Here is a 19,810-nt window from a genome sequence, read left to right as displayed (position 1 = left end):
ATTAAACCTAAGGTGGACTTATCTTAGTCCCATTTAATTTTCTTAAATTAAACTGACTTCTTAAAATAGATTTGCTGATCTTCATTTTCTCTTTATTGAAAGCATCTCATTTTAATAGATTTCCCACAGCTGTTTTTCACATCACTTTTAAATTTCTGGGCAAATATAGTCATGTTGTAGCTAAGTTGGATAATGTTAAGGGAAGGTTATTCATACTGCTCTGTGAAGGTGTTTGTCTTTTTGTACTATTTGTATGCAGGGTCTGGGGAAATTTTCATCTTGATCTCAATGACTAAGTAGAGCACTTAAACATGAATGGTGTGAAGAACTGCTAAATTTTCCAATACCTATACAATTTAGAGTGCTACTAGCCTGTGGAGTTCTTATGCACTTCCAGACACCAGAGTCAGTAATCCATGAAGAGCTGGTATTGATTGTGTGAGAGAATGCAACCTGCCTAATCTTGAGCAATGTACTGCACAGATTCAATATGGCATCCACCTCTACTGTGTCTTATTTTACTCTGAGAATTCAGAAATAAAAAGTACAAATTCAATTCGTTCAGAAGTTGAAGTTCACCCTGTCCCAATAGCTTTACAGGGAGCAAAACATTGTTTTTGTGTCTGCAAATAGAGTACCTTTGGAATTGCCATGTGTCCCAGCCACTCTTTTCAGAGTGACAGAAAACACAAGGCTTCTGGTGAGTTGCAAAGGATGGACAAACTGGTGTTTGTGAACTTTGTGTTATTTTTCATAGAGCAGGGCAAGGGAGCTTTTAAAACTTCAGAAATCACCTGTAAATCTTGAATCATGACAGGCTCGTGCACTGATGATTTCACATACTGGTAGTTCCTGATGAAGTACATTCACAAGACTGAAAGTGAATGAATCCTCAACTGAAGCTGTAGGCTCCTGTAAACCACAGCCCTCAGAACAAGAGATGAGAAGTCTTTGATTCTGAGTTTAAACTTTATCCAGAAAACGTTTCATAGCTATTTTGGGAAAGCACTCAAGTGTGCTTTCTTTTGCTGTGTCTGTAGCTGCCTGCACCTGTGATTGCCTGGCAGACCCTCATGCCCTTTTTGCTCTGAAGAACTCATGTCAGAAATTTAGTATAGCTGCAGTATCACAGCTTGCATATTGCATTTTCTCACTGTCATTTTTCTTCATCTTTCTGAAAGAGAAACTTCAGAAGATGTGCAGTGTCTTTACTCATTTAATGCTTTTCTTTACTGTCTAGCTTAAAATACTGAATTATGGAGTTTACTGGAAACAAACATTCAGTAGCACCTGCACTTTTAGATAGAATTAAAAAATAGAAAATCATTATTTTTGCTTTCAGAGTACAATGTATCAGAGATTTGTTCTACATGTCGTGCTCTATTTTAAATGTATATGACCTCCTCTGTTCTGTTCAGGTGCACATCTGTAGTTGCTTAAATTTTTAGAAATTTTTTAAAATTAGGCAAATCATAAGCAATTGACAACAATTTCTATGAAATGTCTAGGTATTTGAGATGTCCACAGCTTTTTAAAGTATTACAGTTCAGAAAACTTAAAAGTTAAAGCTTCCACAAAAAAAGAGAGAACAGGGTTATCTGCTGCTGTCACACAAGATTATTATTAGTAGTAGTATTTAGTAATAGATTTTGTGTTCAGGAAAAAAAAATTATTTACTGTGATTTTTTCAGTCTTGCAAAAACAGTGGTTACATCGCACTCTTTTAATCCGTTTGTATATTTAGAAGAGCAGATACTGGTCAGGAAAAACTTCAGTCCTTTTCCACTTGTCTCAGGGTAGCCTGAAAATCCGATACCTCTTACAAAGTTTTGCTTATTTCTGCCTGTGTGGGACTGGATACCTGAATATTGAAAATAGGCATATAATGGAGATGCCCTTGGACATACTTCAAATAGGAGGAAGGCTGGGAAGGAGAAAAAGAGGTATAGGGGTTATTTATCATTTGGATTTTCCAGCCACCACTTCTGTCTTCTCTGAAGGGAGGTGAGGAGTGCATCATGGTTTCCTCTCTGAGGACAATGTTAGGCTTGTTTCTCTACCTCCACCTATGAGAAGGAGAAAGATGAACTTCGAAGAAAGGACTGAAAATCCATCTCTTGTAACTATACTGTGACCTAAATGTGAAAGGCGAACTAGTCCTTAATCAATCTTTCCAATGGTCAGGAGAGTTTTGGAGGTGCAGTGCATAACAGATGAGCAGTGGTAGGACTGTGGGAGCTCTTTTGGAGAGAGGGCAATGGTGCAGGGAGCACTTTTAGGAAGTGTAAGAAACAGATGACTAACTGGGGGAAGAGGATTGGTGTTAAGGAAATGGAAGGAAAGAGAAGCATTTTATCTGTACTTTGTCAATTACACTCCTTTCTAAGGAGAGTTCCATTTAGGATGGAATGTGTTCAGGACACTCAAATAGCAGAAAAGATAGGTAGAGAAGTATTTCTTAGATAGAAATACTAGAGAATGGAACTAGAGAATACTAGAGGAATGTAATTGTTTTCAAATGCTTATTTCTGTGGTGTCTGATGTCTGGACGTGTTTCAGGAGAGGATGCTTTTATAATAAAACTTCCTATCACTTAAATCTAGAACTGCAGATCATTTTTTATTTGACCAATCTTTAAACAGATTACAATCCTCATCAGATACCCTCCAGTTTTTCTTATTTCTCTCTCTTTTGGTAATGCTTTGTGACTAGATTATCTGGTCTAATTATTTTTTTGGACCAAGACAAAAATATTTTGTTATTCTGAGAAGCAAACTCTTGTGTTTAGTGTCAGAGTTAGAAATAAGGAAAATAATTAGGCAGAAATTTCCAGGTCTTCCTTCTTTTTCAAAAGCCTCTTTTTTTTCTTCAGCTGGTGTTCTTTTCTATAAATGGAAAAAGTCTGTCTTTATTGTTGGCAGCTCTGCACACCTGGAGGTTTGACTGGAACATGTTCTCAAAAGAGATGCTTTGAAAGGGTGTTACTCCACAGAATGCTGTATCTCCTGTAGCTGTTATTGCCATGCTCTTAGATTGAACTAAACCATTCAGTTTAACTTTTAATTATGTCAATTATTTTCATAATTCCAGTCCAAGGCAGCTTTGTTTTTTTAGGTGGCTTAATCATACCGCATGATGCAAATCATACTGCAAAACACTTTCGAGGTGTTTTCCGAGGGAGAGAAACAACTTACCTGTAGAAAGCTCATTAGGCTGGAAGGCAGTGTTGCCAGTGACAACCTCTCCTGGTTGTTTGCAGCCCCTGTTTGAAAACAGGCTCCATACTTTGAACTAGAGTGTTTAGGAAGAGATAGAACTTCTTTGATGTATGGAAATCTGATGAAGAACAGTGGAAGTGTAAAATGCCAAGCTAGCATTAGCTTTGCTTGTTCTCGTGTTAGCTGTAAAATGCCTCATCTTGAGAATACAGAAAATGTCTCATTGAAACCTGTGAGTTAAATCTTTCCCAGAGCTGGGCATCCTGCCCAGCTCCCTCTGTCCTTAACTCTCATACAAAAGGTATAAAGTCTGTAAATCCAGAGAGGGCTGGGAGATTATTGGTGCAACAGACATCTCTATTCTCTACCTGGTTATGACGCCCCTGTTGACTTAACCCTATGCACTAGTGTGAAGGTTGGAAACCCCAACCTTGCCCTGCTTTTATGCCGCTAATTAAATGCTAGAAAACAACAGTCACTCAAAAAGCTGCACAAGACAAAGATTAATCCCATCTGAGTGAACACTTTAGTCATTCATCCATCAGTCTTGCTATGTGCAAATTGAGCCCTAAGTTTTTTCCCTTGCTGCATAGTTGTTTTCCTTCTTTCACTTAAAAATCTCTCTCAATTCCTCCTTCTGAGGTTTTAGTTGCTAGGCTTACAACATGATAGAGAAACACTCTGAATGATACTTGGACTAGTGAGAAAAGATAACTTAAAACAGTTTTTCTGGTTTGGTAGCTCCTTAAATGGAAGTTTTAGCAGACATCATTATTAGTATCTCATAGGCTGGATTTATTTTTTAGATCAGTCAGTGAGCAGCACTTGATCCATGAAGGCATTTTAAAGAGATTGTTTTGGGTTAACTGGCTATGTTCAGAAGTAGATGCAGTCCCATAAAATCAGTACAGGTTACATTGGCAGTAAGAGATTCAGTGTCCATCTACTGCAAAGCAGGTTCATTCACTGTGTTGATTAAATTTCTGTGGGATGAGCTGGTTTGTCCCAACATTCACCTTATGCTTGCTGGTGGCAAATTAAGCTCTACACAAAATTATTTCCAGGTGATCATTTTGATCAGAGAACTGATTGTAGGGGAAGTTTATGTTCAAAATGCGGTGGGGTCAGGCTACCCTCCTTGTAAGGCCCTATAGAAGGGTAGGGCAGCTGAGAACAGCCTTGATTTAATCTTGATTTAATCATCCCAGGAATCTGCAGAGGTCTGCTGTTTCATGAAGCAGATGGAAAGACAAAACTGCAAATTAAATGTGAAACTGAGTGCTGCTTCTCGCTATAATTTTTTTTTTTCGGAATTTATGACAAATGGGGAGCAGTGGAATAAGAAAATGATGCAATTCTAAGCAGTTATAGATTATGGGCTTTTCAGTGGAGGTACTTCTGTGATTCCTGGGGAGCATCTGTTGGGTACAAAGTGCTTGGTTAGATTTTAACACTTTCTATGTTCCTCTGCAGGCCTCTACCTCTGCTGAAGGCTGATCTTTCTGGAACTTAATTTAAAATATTCCTGCAAGACTTCGCACTTAAAAAACCTCTTATGCAAAGTAGCAGGGCCTTTTATAAGGAGAGAGTGGTAATGAACTGCAGTGCATTACAGGCCAGATTTTAAAAAGTATTTAAGTTCTGTAGCAATGGAAATTGAAGAACTAGATGCTTTTGGAAATCCCACAAGATGCTTAACTGCATCTGTAGATGCTTTAATGCATTTTTTTAAAGGGGTTTGCCTAAGGTTCAGTTAGTCACTGCTAGATAGTTGAAATGGGAAACTTCCTCTTCACCGCTGTAGCCATTAATCATTTTTGCTTTCTTTATGACAAAGCAATAGGAAAATATAGCTGTTTGCAGAATCCAATGGACTAGGGAAGAAATAGTAATGATTTACTAAATGAAAGTTCAGCTTTTTTCTGAGTCATAGACTTCTGTCACCTCATGTTTATAATTATAATGGATGAAGCTCAACTCCCACTCTTTGTCTCTATAATCACCATGTGGTTAATCAAAATTATTTGCTAAATCCTTTCTACAGTGTGCTTAAGGGAAGTCTTAGGTAGCAGGTCTTTGAAAGAAATTGATCTCCTCAAAGCATTTTGATAGTAAAAACATGCTATTATTTCTTTTCTTCTGGTTGATCATAGTCCTTGTTGCAAATTTAATATCTGATTTGAGTGTTTAATGTTTCCAAGTTTGCATTCATTTTTCTTATATAATCTCATTTGCTTATAAAAACAGGGTGAGTATGAATTCCAGGTGAAAAGGGGGTTTTTTTGTGCTCACAAAAATAGCAATACAGTCTCTACAAGTAGCTTTTAACAGTGAAATCCTTTTACTCTGTTTTTTATCATTACGGCATATTCTCATTTTACTGTTTTTCTCATTATATGCATTTGTTTCCATCAACCAGGATGCTGAGAAATTGGCCGGCGAAGAGCATGCCTGGAAAGAAGTCAAAGATGCTGTAAATGAAGTGAGATATCCAAAATCAAAAGAAGGTATCCTTTCAGTGGCAGGTTACAGTCTGTCATTCAGCTGTGGAAAGATCCCTGTAGTATGTAGTTCGTCTCTTGAGATTAGTTTCCTTACATTTACATTCTTTTTATTGTAATTTTTTAAAATTCATTGATGTTGAAAATGTGTAAAATTCTTAATTGTATTAATAATATAGTCTCTGATTACTTGGAATGGAACTGCTTCAAGGCAGGGATAGTAACTACTAAGGATGTGAAGGGATATTTTGGCTCTGATTTAGATTTCTGCTATCACAGCCCACCATTTCATATAAATCCACTTCTAAATGAAAGAAAGCTTAATTTCGAATGTTGTAAATTCTTTGTTGCATTACTCTCAGTGTGAAATTTACGGGTTCTCATTCTTTGCACAGCAATGACAATAACAAGGAAATAATCACAGACAGGTTCACAGCAGATATTATAGCATCATTATAAAAAGATATAATAATGTATAATAATAATTGATAATTAAACAAATTGAATGAAATGATCTTGCACTAATAAACAGAACTGGAGTCTAATGGCTGTCATGTAGATATTCAATCCAATTAAAGAAATTAGTGAACAGCAGCAACCAAGAAAAGATGAGCAGAAGAGAGGTGGAGATTTTTACTAGAATAGTACAGGTTTATTGATCTCTCTCTTATCTTGGTGTATTCAATGGAATTTCCCTGACTGGGAATTTGGCCTATTGTGGCAAGATGCCTTACCATTTTCAGGAACATGGGCTTTCTCTCAGGCTAGAAAGAATTTAATCTTCCAGTACTCCTTTTTAGCAGCACAAAAAACAAGTATACATAGTGGTATTCCAGGCTGGAAAGAATTGATGGCAATTTATACCGTAACAAAACCCCAACCCATTACACTGAGTTTGTATCTTTCTAATTCAGAGAGATCAATTTTTTGGCAAAAATCATCTCACCTTGTTTTAATCTCACATAGTTTCTAGTTTGTTTTAAGTTCTTCTGTAGTCAGTGGATTGAAACAGACAGTACTGAAATAGATCTTCAAGGCCCACATTTCAACCTGTTTGTTAAATTATAGATAGGCAACTTGAAGTTGCAATAGTTCTTAAACTGTGCAGTCAGAAGACTGGTCCTATTTAATGTGCCTCTATTTAATTGCAGGAGAAATTGCATTAATGTATTTTGCAAGTGTCTTTAATTAAGATTACTGATTTAACTGATACTTAAAAATTAATCAAATGCATAGTAATAAAAGGTATTAAGACTGGTTGGAAAAATCTATTTTTCTTGTCTGTTCAGCTTCTGTTCTCAGTCATGCACTATTTGAAATGTGTCATCTTTCCTTCCACTGCACCACAATAACAGTGTAAACTGACATGCAGTGGTGAGTGCAGTATTGAAGAGGGAACTTGGCTTTTATCCACTTGCCAATAATGACTAGAAAACCTTCCTGGCAGACTGAGGCACACAGTTATTAGTTCCTGCAAATGTAATTTTTTTTATTAACGAATTAAACCAATGGTTTCTACAATTAAGAAAGTTAGTGACTCTCACACTCTGACCTACTGATTGTAACTGGTGCAGTGTTGTAATGCTGAATTTACAGTTAGAGCTGCTTGGGGCAATCCTCCTCTACTCCTGAGCAGATGCAGGACAGGCAGCTCTTTGGTACTGTTGCAACTGATGGCATGTTTTGTAGTTTGCAGTTTTACATACCTGCAAATTTGGTCCCAAGAGATTTTGTTATATAGCACATCTGCTATCCGATGCTAGTGAGTGAAGAAAGAAGAATAATGAGAAGTAAAAGCAGACATACTGTGCATCAGCTAAAATGGTAATCTTTCAAGAATGTCAGTGGTTTGTACTTTCTACAAAAATTGTATCAAGTGGAAATAACATCCCTCATTCTTCTATTTTTTTTTGTCCTTAATCAGTTGTAAAGAATACATGGATATTTGCCAAAGATATAAAGGTTAAGGTGCAATTTTATAATAACACATTCCTTCCCTTATATGGTTCTTTCAATCCAAGGGCATGAGAGCAATTCACAAATAATTAGTTTAGCCTTGTAACAACCATGCTATAAATCCTGGCCCATGGTGGTCACATTCTTAAATTTAAGTATGTAAATATTCCCATGTTCAAGATGGACTAATTACTTCATCACAGGTTTCTCATTGTACACTTTAAATTCATGGCTGGATTAGTGTGAATAGTATTTGCAATAATTTGTGAAGATAACAGCTGGAGTTCCTTGAGCTGATTGTGTGGAAAGGGCTGTAATACAATCAATGTTATCACTTCTCTTGCTATAAGTCTAATTTTTTTTTTGTTACATTTTTTCTTACTTAAGTGAATGGTATATTTTTTGTGTTTAGACTGCTTGCATTCTGGGCCTCCCATGGGTACAATCACAGATGGTAATATGCATTTAAAAACTCCAAGTTTGGGGGTTCAGATTAGGTGTGGTCAGAGAGAGAAGAATACGGTCCACAGAGAAGTCAGATCAGTGTAGAAGATAATGAAAAACATGATTTTTGCTAGGGAATATCCACATAAGGTGAGTGCAAGGTTATCTTTCCTCCATTCCAAACTCACAAAAAATCTTCTTGTAGCATTAGAGGTGAAAATCTCCTTTACTGCAAAGATCATTAGACCTGAGCTACAGTCAGACATCAAAACTGTGATGCTTTTCTTTCTCATGCATGAAACGTGCAGCTGTACATGAAAAAAAAGAAATTGCAGTGCTCTTCATGACTGTCTCAAGGAGAAAATTAATTAATTTCAAGAAAAACTTATAATTTCATGAGAATTCTAAATATAAAACTTTGGGCAGCATAAAAAAAAGTCATTATATTTTTATATATTTTTTTAAATAATTCTTTTTTTTAGCTCCTAGGGCTTTTTAAAACACATTTCCATGGACTCTTGCCCTTGGCTTTAAGAAGTGGAGTATCTTAGGTAAATAATGTTTCACTACCTAAATAAAAGTTATTTGAATTTCTGTTATGTATTAAAATATCCTTGCAATTTGTCATCTTTTCTTACTTACTATTTATTGCTAAAATACTGCCTTCTTTAGAAATTGTTTTGCTACATGTAAACAAAGCACAGTTACCTAAGCTACCACTTCAGCATTTAAGTATGTTTTGAAGAATTGTAGCAGAGTCTGGAATGATGGCAGCTTTTCTATTTTAATGCTTTGAGGCTCTTACTCCTTGCTAAGCAGCATTTAGCATTTGTATTTTTGTTTTATTAAATATATTTCTTTAACTAAGGCCGATAACAGAGTGGAAGCGTGTTCTGGCAAGATGTCAGAATCTCTTGAGCAGCAACGAGGGTCATCTACCAGATACAAATATCTATCAGCTGAAAATGCTTGACTGTGCCATGGATGCCTGTATTAACCTTGAATTCTGGGATGAAGCATTGGATTATGGCAGCAGGACTCTGGAACCATACAGGTAAGGGATGTAATTGGTTCATCTGGTTCCAAAGATAGGGGAGAGCTGGCTGTCTCATTAAAAGTGAAGGCTGTGCTTCATCTCGATGCTTCTTACTGTTTTTATTTTTTGTGTATATCTTGCATTGCTTTCTAAGTTAGGGAATGAGGCAGAACGGTCATTCTGCTTTCACAGTCAGGCTGAAAGCAAATAAAAGGGTAACAGGAACTGTAATAATAATAACTGATTATTATCTCCTTGCTTTTTCATGTGTTCAGGTGCTGCCCCAACCCCTATCAGAAACTGACATCCCATTTCAGGCTCCATTGACGTGAGGATATCAGTGTTTTATGCTGAGATAGGGCAAAAGTGAGGGACAGGTAGCTGGTTAAAATAATGTATATTCTCCATATACTCTATACATGGGTTTTACAGAAAGAATAAAAAGGTGTTGTGAAATGCAATTTCAACTGGAAATTAAAAAGCTCCTGTTCCTTATTTTGGGAAGAGGTCAAGGTGGTGAAGTACTTGCTTTTCTTCTCTCCTGATCAGTACTTGTGCTATGTGCTGGAAGAGTTTCTGAGTCTGATGGTCTTTTGTTGATAAAGAAAGATAGTCTAGGAGATCATACATCATGTGGTAAGGCTTGAAACTGGAGCCTGGAGCTGTAATGCAACTTTGGTCATCTAGTAGAGAAAGGGCAATGCTTCTGCGTTGATCTGTGTTCTAAAAGCTTTAGAAGACTCACATCTTTGGGTTCTGAATAGTTGCATTGTTTGTAACTAAGTGTAAGCCTGTGCTGAGTGTCCAGGTACAATGTCATTCACACATGAATGTTCATTCTTGGTGAGGTATTTTTTAGAGCCCCCATTTCTTTTCTGTTGGTGCACCGCGTGATGTTTCAATACAATGTGTGATGCTGAGAAGCGTGAGGGGTATGCTAGAGCTGAACAATATGCTCTGCTGCGAATATGAATGTTTCAGATGCTACACATTTTCCCTAATCAAATGGAGATGCCATCAGCTTTCAGCATTTTGCCTGAGGAAATTCCATATGGCAGCCTGTTTCTGAAAAAAACTCCAGGCTTCACTTGAGGAACATAGTATTTCAGAGCTTTCACTAAAATGTGATCGTGGCTGAAACCTACATAGGCTATGGTACATCACAGCTGTGGAGTAGCTCTGTGTTCATATTCTATTCATTTTCACAGAGGAGGACATGAGCGCCGAAAAATTTTCACATTTCTTCAGGGTGAAATTCACGTTGTGCATGTCCCATTAACCTTTATACAGGACTTATGTAGCACTGCAGCAGTACATGCTTCCTGCCCGTGTTCTACCTTGTGGCACACTTCAGATGAACAGAGTAGTCTGCGTGTTTAAATGTTCCTTTATTAAATACAAAACCCCAACCTCAGTTGTTTTGGGTTGGGTTGTTTATAAGTTAACTCAGTTCTTCACAACAGAGAGCTGAGCACTTTTTTTCTGCAGACATTTCTGAGACCAGAGATTACAGTGAAACCAAGTGCAGTCTTACCAGATAATTTCATAAAGCTTTCTCTGTTCTGCCTGCTGAAGTGTACCATAGTTTTCAAGCTGTTTAATGCAGCAGTTTGGAGATGAAGGATTTGACTGTGCATCCAATTAGTATCTCTTAAGGTAATAATTATTTACATGAGATACTTGGCTTTTTTGCACCTTGGAGAGCTTGTCATTATTCTCTCCTCACCCAAAAGTATTATTTAAGAGACATTTTCAGTTGTTTCTTTTTCTCTATACCTTCAAGTCATCGCTACAAGCTTTGACACACCTGAAACAAAATCCTCAGTTTCTCATTACAACAAATTGTGCCCTAAGCAGCAGGAGAGCAAATCCTAGGAAATCCTTTGGGATACATTGAATTTCTCCTGTTGAATCAATCTACTGCTTGGCTGCTCCTGCAGTTCCATTATAGCTACCTATTTTCCTTTCCTCAGCTCTGGAAAAAGTATTCATACAGATCTCCACAGGGAATCACCTGAGAATTCGCGCAGTCCATATAAATAGGAAATCATTGTTACAACTTTAAAGGCTCTGGAGATTTGGTCAGAACCAGTTTTAATTTCAGGTAATGTGTTTATTGTGCATTTTCCATTTCTTTAGCAGCAGGATTAATTTTCAGTGCTGTGTGACACATTGTATCATAATGTATGTATTCATTATGATGGTTGCTGACTTTTTCAGAATCATCCACTTCATGTAAGTGGCAGAAATAGACATCTGAACTACATAAAACTGATTTGTCATGCTGAATATCACGCCCTGTGCTTTAGGTAGCAGTAATAACCTATAAGGAGTGTTTTTCAGGACGTCTGAAATGGTTTTAGCAAAAAGAAAGGGAAAGGAAAAGGAAAAGCTGCTTTCTCCTTTTGTGCCAAACCGTAGCCATCCATTTTTTGTTAAAACCTACAACATGTACTTTCACTGAATAGCCTAAGCCAAGTGTATCTACACGGCTTTCCTTGTAAATGCCACATTAATAGCCTGTCTGTCCAAGAGCCCTAACCAAAGTTAAGACATTTGCCTAAGTGAAAGCTGCCCCACGTCATAGTCAGCACTCAGCAGCTTGCAAAAATAAACTTCCTTTCAGAAATCCTCATGAGCCTTAACCACAGAATAACAGAATATCAGCAAGAGGTGTTACATGGGTTTGTCATGTCTCAGTTAGCACATTCACACTCTGATCTGACTGCTGCTCATGAAGGATCAGATTCAGAGATACTGAGAAAGACAGATTTCCCTTAGGTCACCTCAGAGGAAGGACCCAGCATTTAGCCCTTAAATTACTGACAAGGCACATATGTTCTGGGGATTAGGTTTGGGGTATATTTTCCCCTTGTCTCAAGTATTCAGTGCTTTACACTGCTGCCAGAGAGTGGAAAATTGCATCTGCTGTAAAACTCTGCAAAATGTCCTCAGCTATTGTGACAAGGGTAAGAGGAGGAAAAGAAGTAACTATGTGACACCACAGGCCTGCTGGGCTTACCTGCTTTGATAACGCCATGTCACCTCTTTGGACTCATGGGACATCAGGTCTGGTGAGATTCTGATACAAAGACAACAAAAATGTTCATTGATTTCTGCTCTGCACTGCTTATAATCCCCTGCTGAATTTCAAGCTAATGTAGAAATCCCACTGATTTTCAGATGGGTTGTTTTAATTAACAACCCTTCATCTCCAGTGCGGCAGCATTGGAAGTAACTGGAGGGCTTCAGTGTTAACAAGAGAAAATCCCCTCTTTCTGTCCCATACAGAAATGCTGTGCAGAGGTGCTGCTCTGGCCCTTCACCCAGCAGCCTCGCATGTCCTTCCCCCTCCTTCCCTTCTCCATGGAGTCAGCACAAATACAGGGCTTGTGCAATGTGACTGCTCTGCTTCTGGAGTGGGAGGGAGCTGGGTAGGTGCAAGCATCCCATATTTGTGTTATCTGTGCATCGTTCGTTTGCCCTTCTACCTCCTTCTATTCTCCATCTCATCCAGAAATATTTTGTAGTGCCCCATTACTTCACCTTTTGTCAGTGACTGAGTTCATTTAGGGAAAGCAATCCTAGTGAGTGCACTTTTGGATTGTTCTGCAAGGGACTGGGTTTAAGAACAGTGGCTGGTGTGTTCTTGGCTTTTTTTCTCAGAACATGGTTGAATTTTCATTGGGTTAATGAAATACCAGCCAGGAATTTTTGATTTATAATTCTAATTCAATATATATGATGGTCTGTATTTTCTAAGTATGTGAACTTCAATCAAAAGGCAGATTAAAAATTGATGGTTGCTATAGTATCCTTTTCTTGAATCGTGATCTTATAAAAAAGCCAAAAAAAGCTGTAGAACTTAATTTTCTTGGAACAAACTCTGAACCTATTTTCTCTTCTTCAAGAAGGATTTCCGATAAAGAGTCTGACTTTCTTTTGGTCGGATTTTTCCTGCTTTTTGAATGCATTTAGGGGAAAAAAAAAAAAAAAAAGTCCTGTTTTTACAGCTATGTGTTTTGCAATACACATGATAAATGCAATGACTGGAAATAATTTTTTTAATCAAATATATATGGTTCTTTACTGATCTCAACAGACTTCTGAGTACTGGCTAGTTCTGAGGCACTTGAATTGAATTTACATTTACATTGAAAGCTAGAGAGCCAAATAATATCCTCAAAACTGCCCTGCAGTAATAACCAGGGCCACTGGAGGATGCTACTGCTTAAGGGTTACAGCCCAGATCCGTCTCCAGTCGGCACCCTGGTTATGGAAGGTCCCCTGGGGGTTCATGCGTGGCTGCAGGATTTCTGAACCTGGAGACAGTACTAATTCAGTGACCAAAGTTCAATGTCTTAATCATAAACCATCAGTTGTAAACATAAATCTTACCTCTGGGATCACCCGAGAGGGAGACAAAAATGTCAAGGTGGAGAAAGCAATTTAAAGAAATAATGAAACAAAGAACAGAAAGAATTAAATTGTCCTTATTCACTTTGCTGGAGTTTTAGAAAAATGCCCATGGCATTTAATGTTTAGAGCAAAATGTGTCAAAAGAGGAAAACCCAGTATAAAGAAGAGAGTGTATAGTCTCTAGTAAATTATAGGTAATTCTTCCAAAAGACAGATGTTTGTAGCAATATTTGCGCTGGTTTTGGCTTCAGTGTACCTATTTTGTTGATACACAGAGAGAATGTTGTCACTGGGCTGTTAGGTTTAGGAATCTGTTAAAACTCTTCAGCAGCCCACTTCTGTCTTCCATTCCTCCCTACTTCCTCCCCTCCAGTCCCAACAGTCTTTTCCAAAAAATGAAAAAGAAAGGTTTTACATCTGAAGTCCGGTGCCTAAGTTATCTATGACCTGATCAATCCCTTTCCCATGTAGGAAATGGATTTTCTGTTTTGCTGGTTGCATAGCTCCATCACCTTCAATTCTTTGCTTCTTTCCTGGTTGTTTTTCTCGTATGTTTCCATTACCACCATGAGTTGTCCCCCAAAGTGATACTGACCTGCATAATCCTCAATGACTTCCATAAACTCACATTCCCATAAGTGCTCCACCTTCTATCTTTCTTCATATTCACATATTGTGCATATGGGTGGAAATTCTTACTATTCTCTCCAGTCATGCCAGCTGTTTTTTGGGTGTAATTTTGATGTTATTGGCTTGTCCAATATATTTTATCATGCATGACTAGAAGCTCAGCAACAACAGTGTTGATTGGCAGTACCTTGTTCAGTGTACACCACATTTCTTAGGCTAAGATTTCATTAAATAGCTTCACTGCTGCAAGATTTTTGGGTCAGTGTATGTCCAGTTTTATGTTTTTATATGGGTGCTTACTATCTTCACTTTTAGCTTCTAGTTTCAGGTTTAGTTTCTAGTTTCAACTTTCACTTATGTCAAGAGCTATTTGAATTTGAATTTTACAGATAATGATCTCCTAGTGATGTTAGAGAACTAAATCACTAAGTTTCCCAGGGTTGCATATTTCTCTGACACAACTACAAGTGTTGATTTCTTCATTACCCCCATAGCATTTCCAGGTTCTTAGATTTCACAGATCTTGAAAGTTCTGTGTTCTTTACAATAATAACTTTATCTGCAAGGATTTCTTTTGGGTTTTTTTTTCACTGTAGGATCACTTTCAGGTTAAGATGTTGGACCATTCAGAGATCCATGCTTTATCTCAAATAAGGATTTCAGTCCCAGTCTGTCTGCCTACCAGAGCCAAAAGATTCAGTTTGGTTTTGGTGTTTCTTGGTTTGTTTGCTTTTCTTTTTTACTGAAGCAGTTGATATTTTTGTCTCGGAATCAGGGGATCCTTTCTTGGTTTTTTTACATGCATGCTTGCAATTTACAAAGTAAGGACTTACACAGCCATTACCTGAGCTCTTTTCATTGCTCTGCTTGCTATTACACACTAGTTAAAGGACACACATTAAAAAATAGAAGTGATTATGCATGAGCAGATATTTCAAAGACTTGTGTGCTGTGAAAAAAAATCCACGTCGTTATTCAGTTGGAACAATTTTGAGAACAATTTTGAGGAATTCAGTGTCTGTATGGATTTTGCTAAGAAGAAAAGGGTGCAATTGATAGCATACAGATTCTAAACAAAGGTTTAGTTAGAACCTAAACTTAAATGGGGTTGGGAAGTGATTTCAAGGGAGCAATTAACAGTAAAAAAATAGAGACAAATGAAACATCTATGGAGTTTTGGATTCCTTTCACGGTAGCTGAATGTTGCTTTGCAAAAGCTATTTTAGGGCTGAAATCATGGTGAAAGTGAGAAAAAAGGGAGCAGAACCACTTAAAAAGAGAAATAAATTGCAATTCTATCTCTGATGAAAGAGAAAAATAAGAGAGTGCATGAAGGAAATAGGAGCAGAGAAGCTGTAAGGAACAATGCATTCTCTGAGGGGAGAATTGGGAAGAGTCTGATTTTAGTCATAAAATACCTAGTTCTTTGTTTGAATAAATTGTCAATTTGAGTTGAGGAAGCAGAGAGAGAAAACTTGGCAGTACTTCTAAGGAGGAAATCAATTGATAAGTTTTTCATGATGGAGATGCAAACAGTAGTTTGTAGTGAAAAAGTAAAATTGTGGTATTTAAGAAAGAAAACAGAGATAATAGGGATAAAGGCTGAAAAAGATGAAAAAGAAGTATTTTTTTCCCTCTTGAAAAAGTTACGGAAAAGGAAAACAATAGTTATGAGGAAGAGAAGAGGAAAGGAGCAGCGGATAAGGAGAGCAAAGAAATTGAAGAACATTGTTTGTTTAAAGGGTGAATCAATGTGAATGGCCAGGGAGAGTGAGAGATGGGAAGATGGTGCTTTGAAGAGGGGTGTGCAGAGCCTGAAAATCGAAGGAGGTATTGTCAAACAAGAACCGTGACAATGAATTACTACGTTCCTAGGGAGATGATCCATCCAGCAGGGAATCCAAAGAATGAAGGTCACAGAGGTTCTGTAGTAAAATAGGTGATGCTGAGTTAAGCTGAATTTCACAGACTGATATTGACTGGAAAAAGAAGAAAAAAAGAAGAGCATGTGGATGAGAGGAAAATGTAAGTTACTGCAGTGAGAAAATCCTAGAGACCACACAGTGATGTGATGGCAGAGTTCACCAGATCTTGGATTTGCCTGTTATTGAGTTATTGGGTGAAAGGGCTGAAATGTTGTGGAAGATGTAATTAGGAATATTTTACTTGGATATACCTGAAAACCAGGAATATTCTTATTTTTGGGTGCATAATGTTACCTTTGTTAACAGGTTCATGCATACTCCTGTCCACCATATCAAATCTCTATGAACTGTATTTCACTTGACCTGGTCAAGGTCTGTTATAAATTTTCCTTAACCCCATAAAACCAGAAAATCCAGTCCTTCTATACAAATAACTTTGGAGGTATCAAAACTAAATCTAAATTATCTAATCCTGGTATGTCATCCAGTAACTCTAAGAAACATTATGATAGCTCTCTGCCTTATATAATTAGCAGTAGAGCTGTGCCACAGGGACATGCTGACAATACCAACTCCTGCACAAACACTACTTGTGCTACCTCATAAATACGAGAGCTTATGCCCTTCAGAAATTTAGTCAATGCCTAATCTTTTTCTTACTTACCTGGACAACATCTAATCTTGGATTATGCAATTTCAAATGAAAGAGTTGATGTTGTGTTGACCTTCTGGCAAACTGTAAAACCCTTCCGCATGTATTCCTTTGGCTGCCATGAAAGGTGCTTCCTTTCCACTCTGATTTTCTATTAGAAATTTTATCTGCTTCAGGCCAGAATCCCAACTACTGTCTGCTGGTATCCACCCCTGAGATGTTTTTCAGCCTTCAGATAAACCCGTTCCATGGTTAAGGAGGTGATTCAGTGCTTCTCCTCTCTTCTCTTCTCCTGAACTGGAACCCCTTTTCTCGGGTTCAGTTTGTCATTTTATCATCAGGCAAGACACTGAAGCCTGAATCAGCTTTATTTATGTGACTTTGAAGGTGAAAGTAGGAAGGAAGAAACAAAAAGCAAATTATTTTGGGTAGAGTGCAAAACAAAGATGGTAACTGATTACAAATGCTGGAAGGCTAAAAAAAAGGCAGGCTATGGTGCTGCTATGGAAAAGGTTCACAGAAACAGAAAGAGGCTACCCAAAGAGCCATGAAACCTGATGAAAGTGAGAACCAGATAAATATATCAAAGAAAAAAGAATCACCCTCATAAAATAGTGCAAGTCTGCTGGTTAATGATAAAAAAAATTTATTTTAGAACTAAAATAAAGTAATCTTCAAGGAATGCAATGCACATGTCTAGTAAAGAGAGAGTATGGGTATATGATATAGGCAACCAAAGAACAATGACAAGAAGCCTAGAAATATCAAAATTAGGGTGAGAAAGCCTTTTTTTTTTTAACTCCCCCCCGTCATCACAAAAGATCAAAAAGGGAGACAACAAAGAAAATGGATACTTGCCACATTTGCAAACACTCTCTTAAGAGGAAAATCAACCTTCTCTAACCATGCAGTGGTAGAGAGGCTACAGTGCTCTTGGAGAATATGGTTGATGGGCTGCCAGAAGTGAAGATAAAGTTCTGGAATAAAAGTGTTTTCATTATAGAAACATCATGAATTCATTTACATAATAATTCAGATATGTTGAACGATGTACACGAAGGATATATTGTTCTTTTAAGGCTGGCCAGCCTTTCAGAAACCTTCTGAAAACTGGCAAAAGTGACAGCCAATAAGTAGAAGCATCCTGAACCAGGTCTTTCTATTTGAATCACTGTTGATGTAATAGAAAAGAGAAAAAGAAAATATTTTCATGCAATATTGTGCTTGGCAGACTTTGAAAAATGGAATTAGATCCTACTTTGCTACAAAAAAAAGTCTCAGTATATACAGTCATAAAAAGGAAAAATATTTAGGAGATTAATTTTCTCAGCATAGGGGGAATTTGCAAGATTTACCATAGCATTTTGTGAAGTACTTTGCTTTAGATAGCGGCACAAATTATATGTTGTAAAAATGTTTATGTAAATACGACTTGAGACCTTGCTTAAATAGAATGGGAAATTGCTGCATGTTGTAGTTTGAGATGTTCTGAACACAGACGTTGTGTTCTATGAAATGCAACACAACTTCTCAAATCTTACCAAAAATCACAGAGTAACTTATGACTGGGGGAATGCCCTACTAATTAGTTGCATGGTCTCACGACCATAGCTACAGATAAGTTATCTTAGATATTTGTCTCAGTAATGCACCAGCATAATCTCTTATTTTTCAAGGGATTTCAAAATGCCTAACCAAGTTGAGTAATATTACCTCTACCAATTCAACATCTCAGAATTTTGAGATGAAAAACAGGTTTACATGCTTGCAATAAGATAACATTCCAAATGCATATTCAAGCTTTATCTGTTGCTACCTGTCTGGATTCAGTTCATCTGTGTATTGTCTTGCTGGCAAAATTGCTGTTCAAGGGAGGTCTACCAATGTTGGATGTTTATCAAGAGATGCTATTCAATTGTGTTAGATTGCTTGTGTCAGTAGAGAAAAAAACAGAGGTGGAAGGGATGGGAATTGTGGGTGGCAAGGTCTTTTCCATGTGAGAGAGCATCAATATTAATCTGTGACACAAAAGTATATTGAGTTAACTAGAATTGTTAGTTTCATTAAGTACCCCATGCTTTCAACCCCCTACCTTGCTCTAAGAGCAGCACTGTCAGGGAAGTGCTCCTGACTTCTGATACCTTGAGGAGAACAAGAAAGTGAAGTGGTTAACCTATGATGTGTCAAACTATGTCCATCAAAGAACAACCAACTCCAGATATTGCAGTGGGACAGGACTTTTCCCATCTTGTGTGCAGTGGTGAGGACTGTCGCCATTCTTGATCTTTGCATCTGAAAAGCACCAGGGTAGAGCGTTGGCTGCATCCAGTGACACTAAAAAACCCTCAGCAAGTTGCACTCTGATCCTGCTAAGCTGAACAAGAGAAGAGTGACAACAGTCTCCCATAAATTAAAAGGACACATCTTCATGGGGATCAGGGTTGACTTGTGGATCTCAATCTCACCATAGCACACAGCAACATGCAATTCACTGGCAAAAGCACTTCACTGGGGTCACTCTCTTCTCCCAGGTAACAAGTGGCAGGATGAGAGGAACGGGCCACAAGGTGAACCAGAGGAGGTTTAGATCGGATATTGGGAAAAAATTTCTTGACTGAAAGGGTGGTCAGGTATTGGAATAGACTGTCCAGGGAAGTAATGGAATTCCCATCTTTGGTAAAGTATTCAAAAGCTGCATGGATGTGGCACTTGTGGATATGGTTTATTAATGAACTCCATAGTGCTTAACAATTAACAATTAACAATTGTTAATAGTGCTTAACAATTGGATTAACAATTGAACTCAATAATCTTAGAGGTCTTTTCCAAATTTTATGATTCTAAGATTCACTGTTGGTGATAATGGTGTGGTGTACATAGTGGGAGATCAGTCTGTCTAGGGAGTGAATTACTGAACTTTTTTCTATGAAATCTATTTCAGTGGTCAGAACTGAATAAATATTTACCAGGTTGAATGGAGAAAAAAAAATTACTTACTATTTTCCTGCTATTCGTCTCAAGAAGCTACC

General features: G+C 37.6%; 1 protein-coding gene across 1 annotated transcript in view; it reads left to right on the top strand.

Moving 5' to 3' along the window:
• Nucleotides 1-19,810, top strand: part of SMYD3 (SET and MYND domain containing 3) — a 382,457-nt gene that overhangs the window by 327,612 nt on the left and 35,035 nt on the right. Inside the window, exons 9-10 of the mRNA XM_083857103.1 lie at nt 5,638-5,725; nt 8,999-9,173. Coding sequence (XP_083713229.1) covers nt 5,638-5,725; nt 8,999-9,173 — 263 coding nt within the window. The remainder of the gene's footprint in view (nt 1-5,637; nt 5,726-8,998; nt 9,174-19,810) is intronic.

The sequence above is a fragment of the Zosterops lateralis genome (assembly GCF_965231275.1).
Source record: "Zosterops lateralis genome assembly, chromosome: 3".
NCBI classification, from domain to species: domain Eukaryota; kingdom Metazoa; phylum Chordata; class Aves; order Passeriformes; family Zosteropidae; genus Zosterops; species Zosterops lateralis.
Note: the sequence above shows the minus strand (reverse complement) of the source record. Positions and strands in the feature narration are given on the sequence as shown.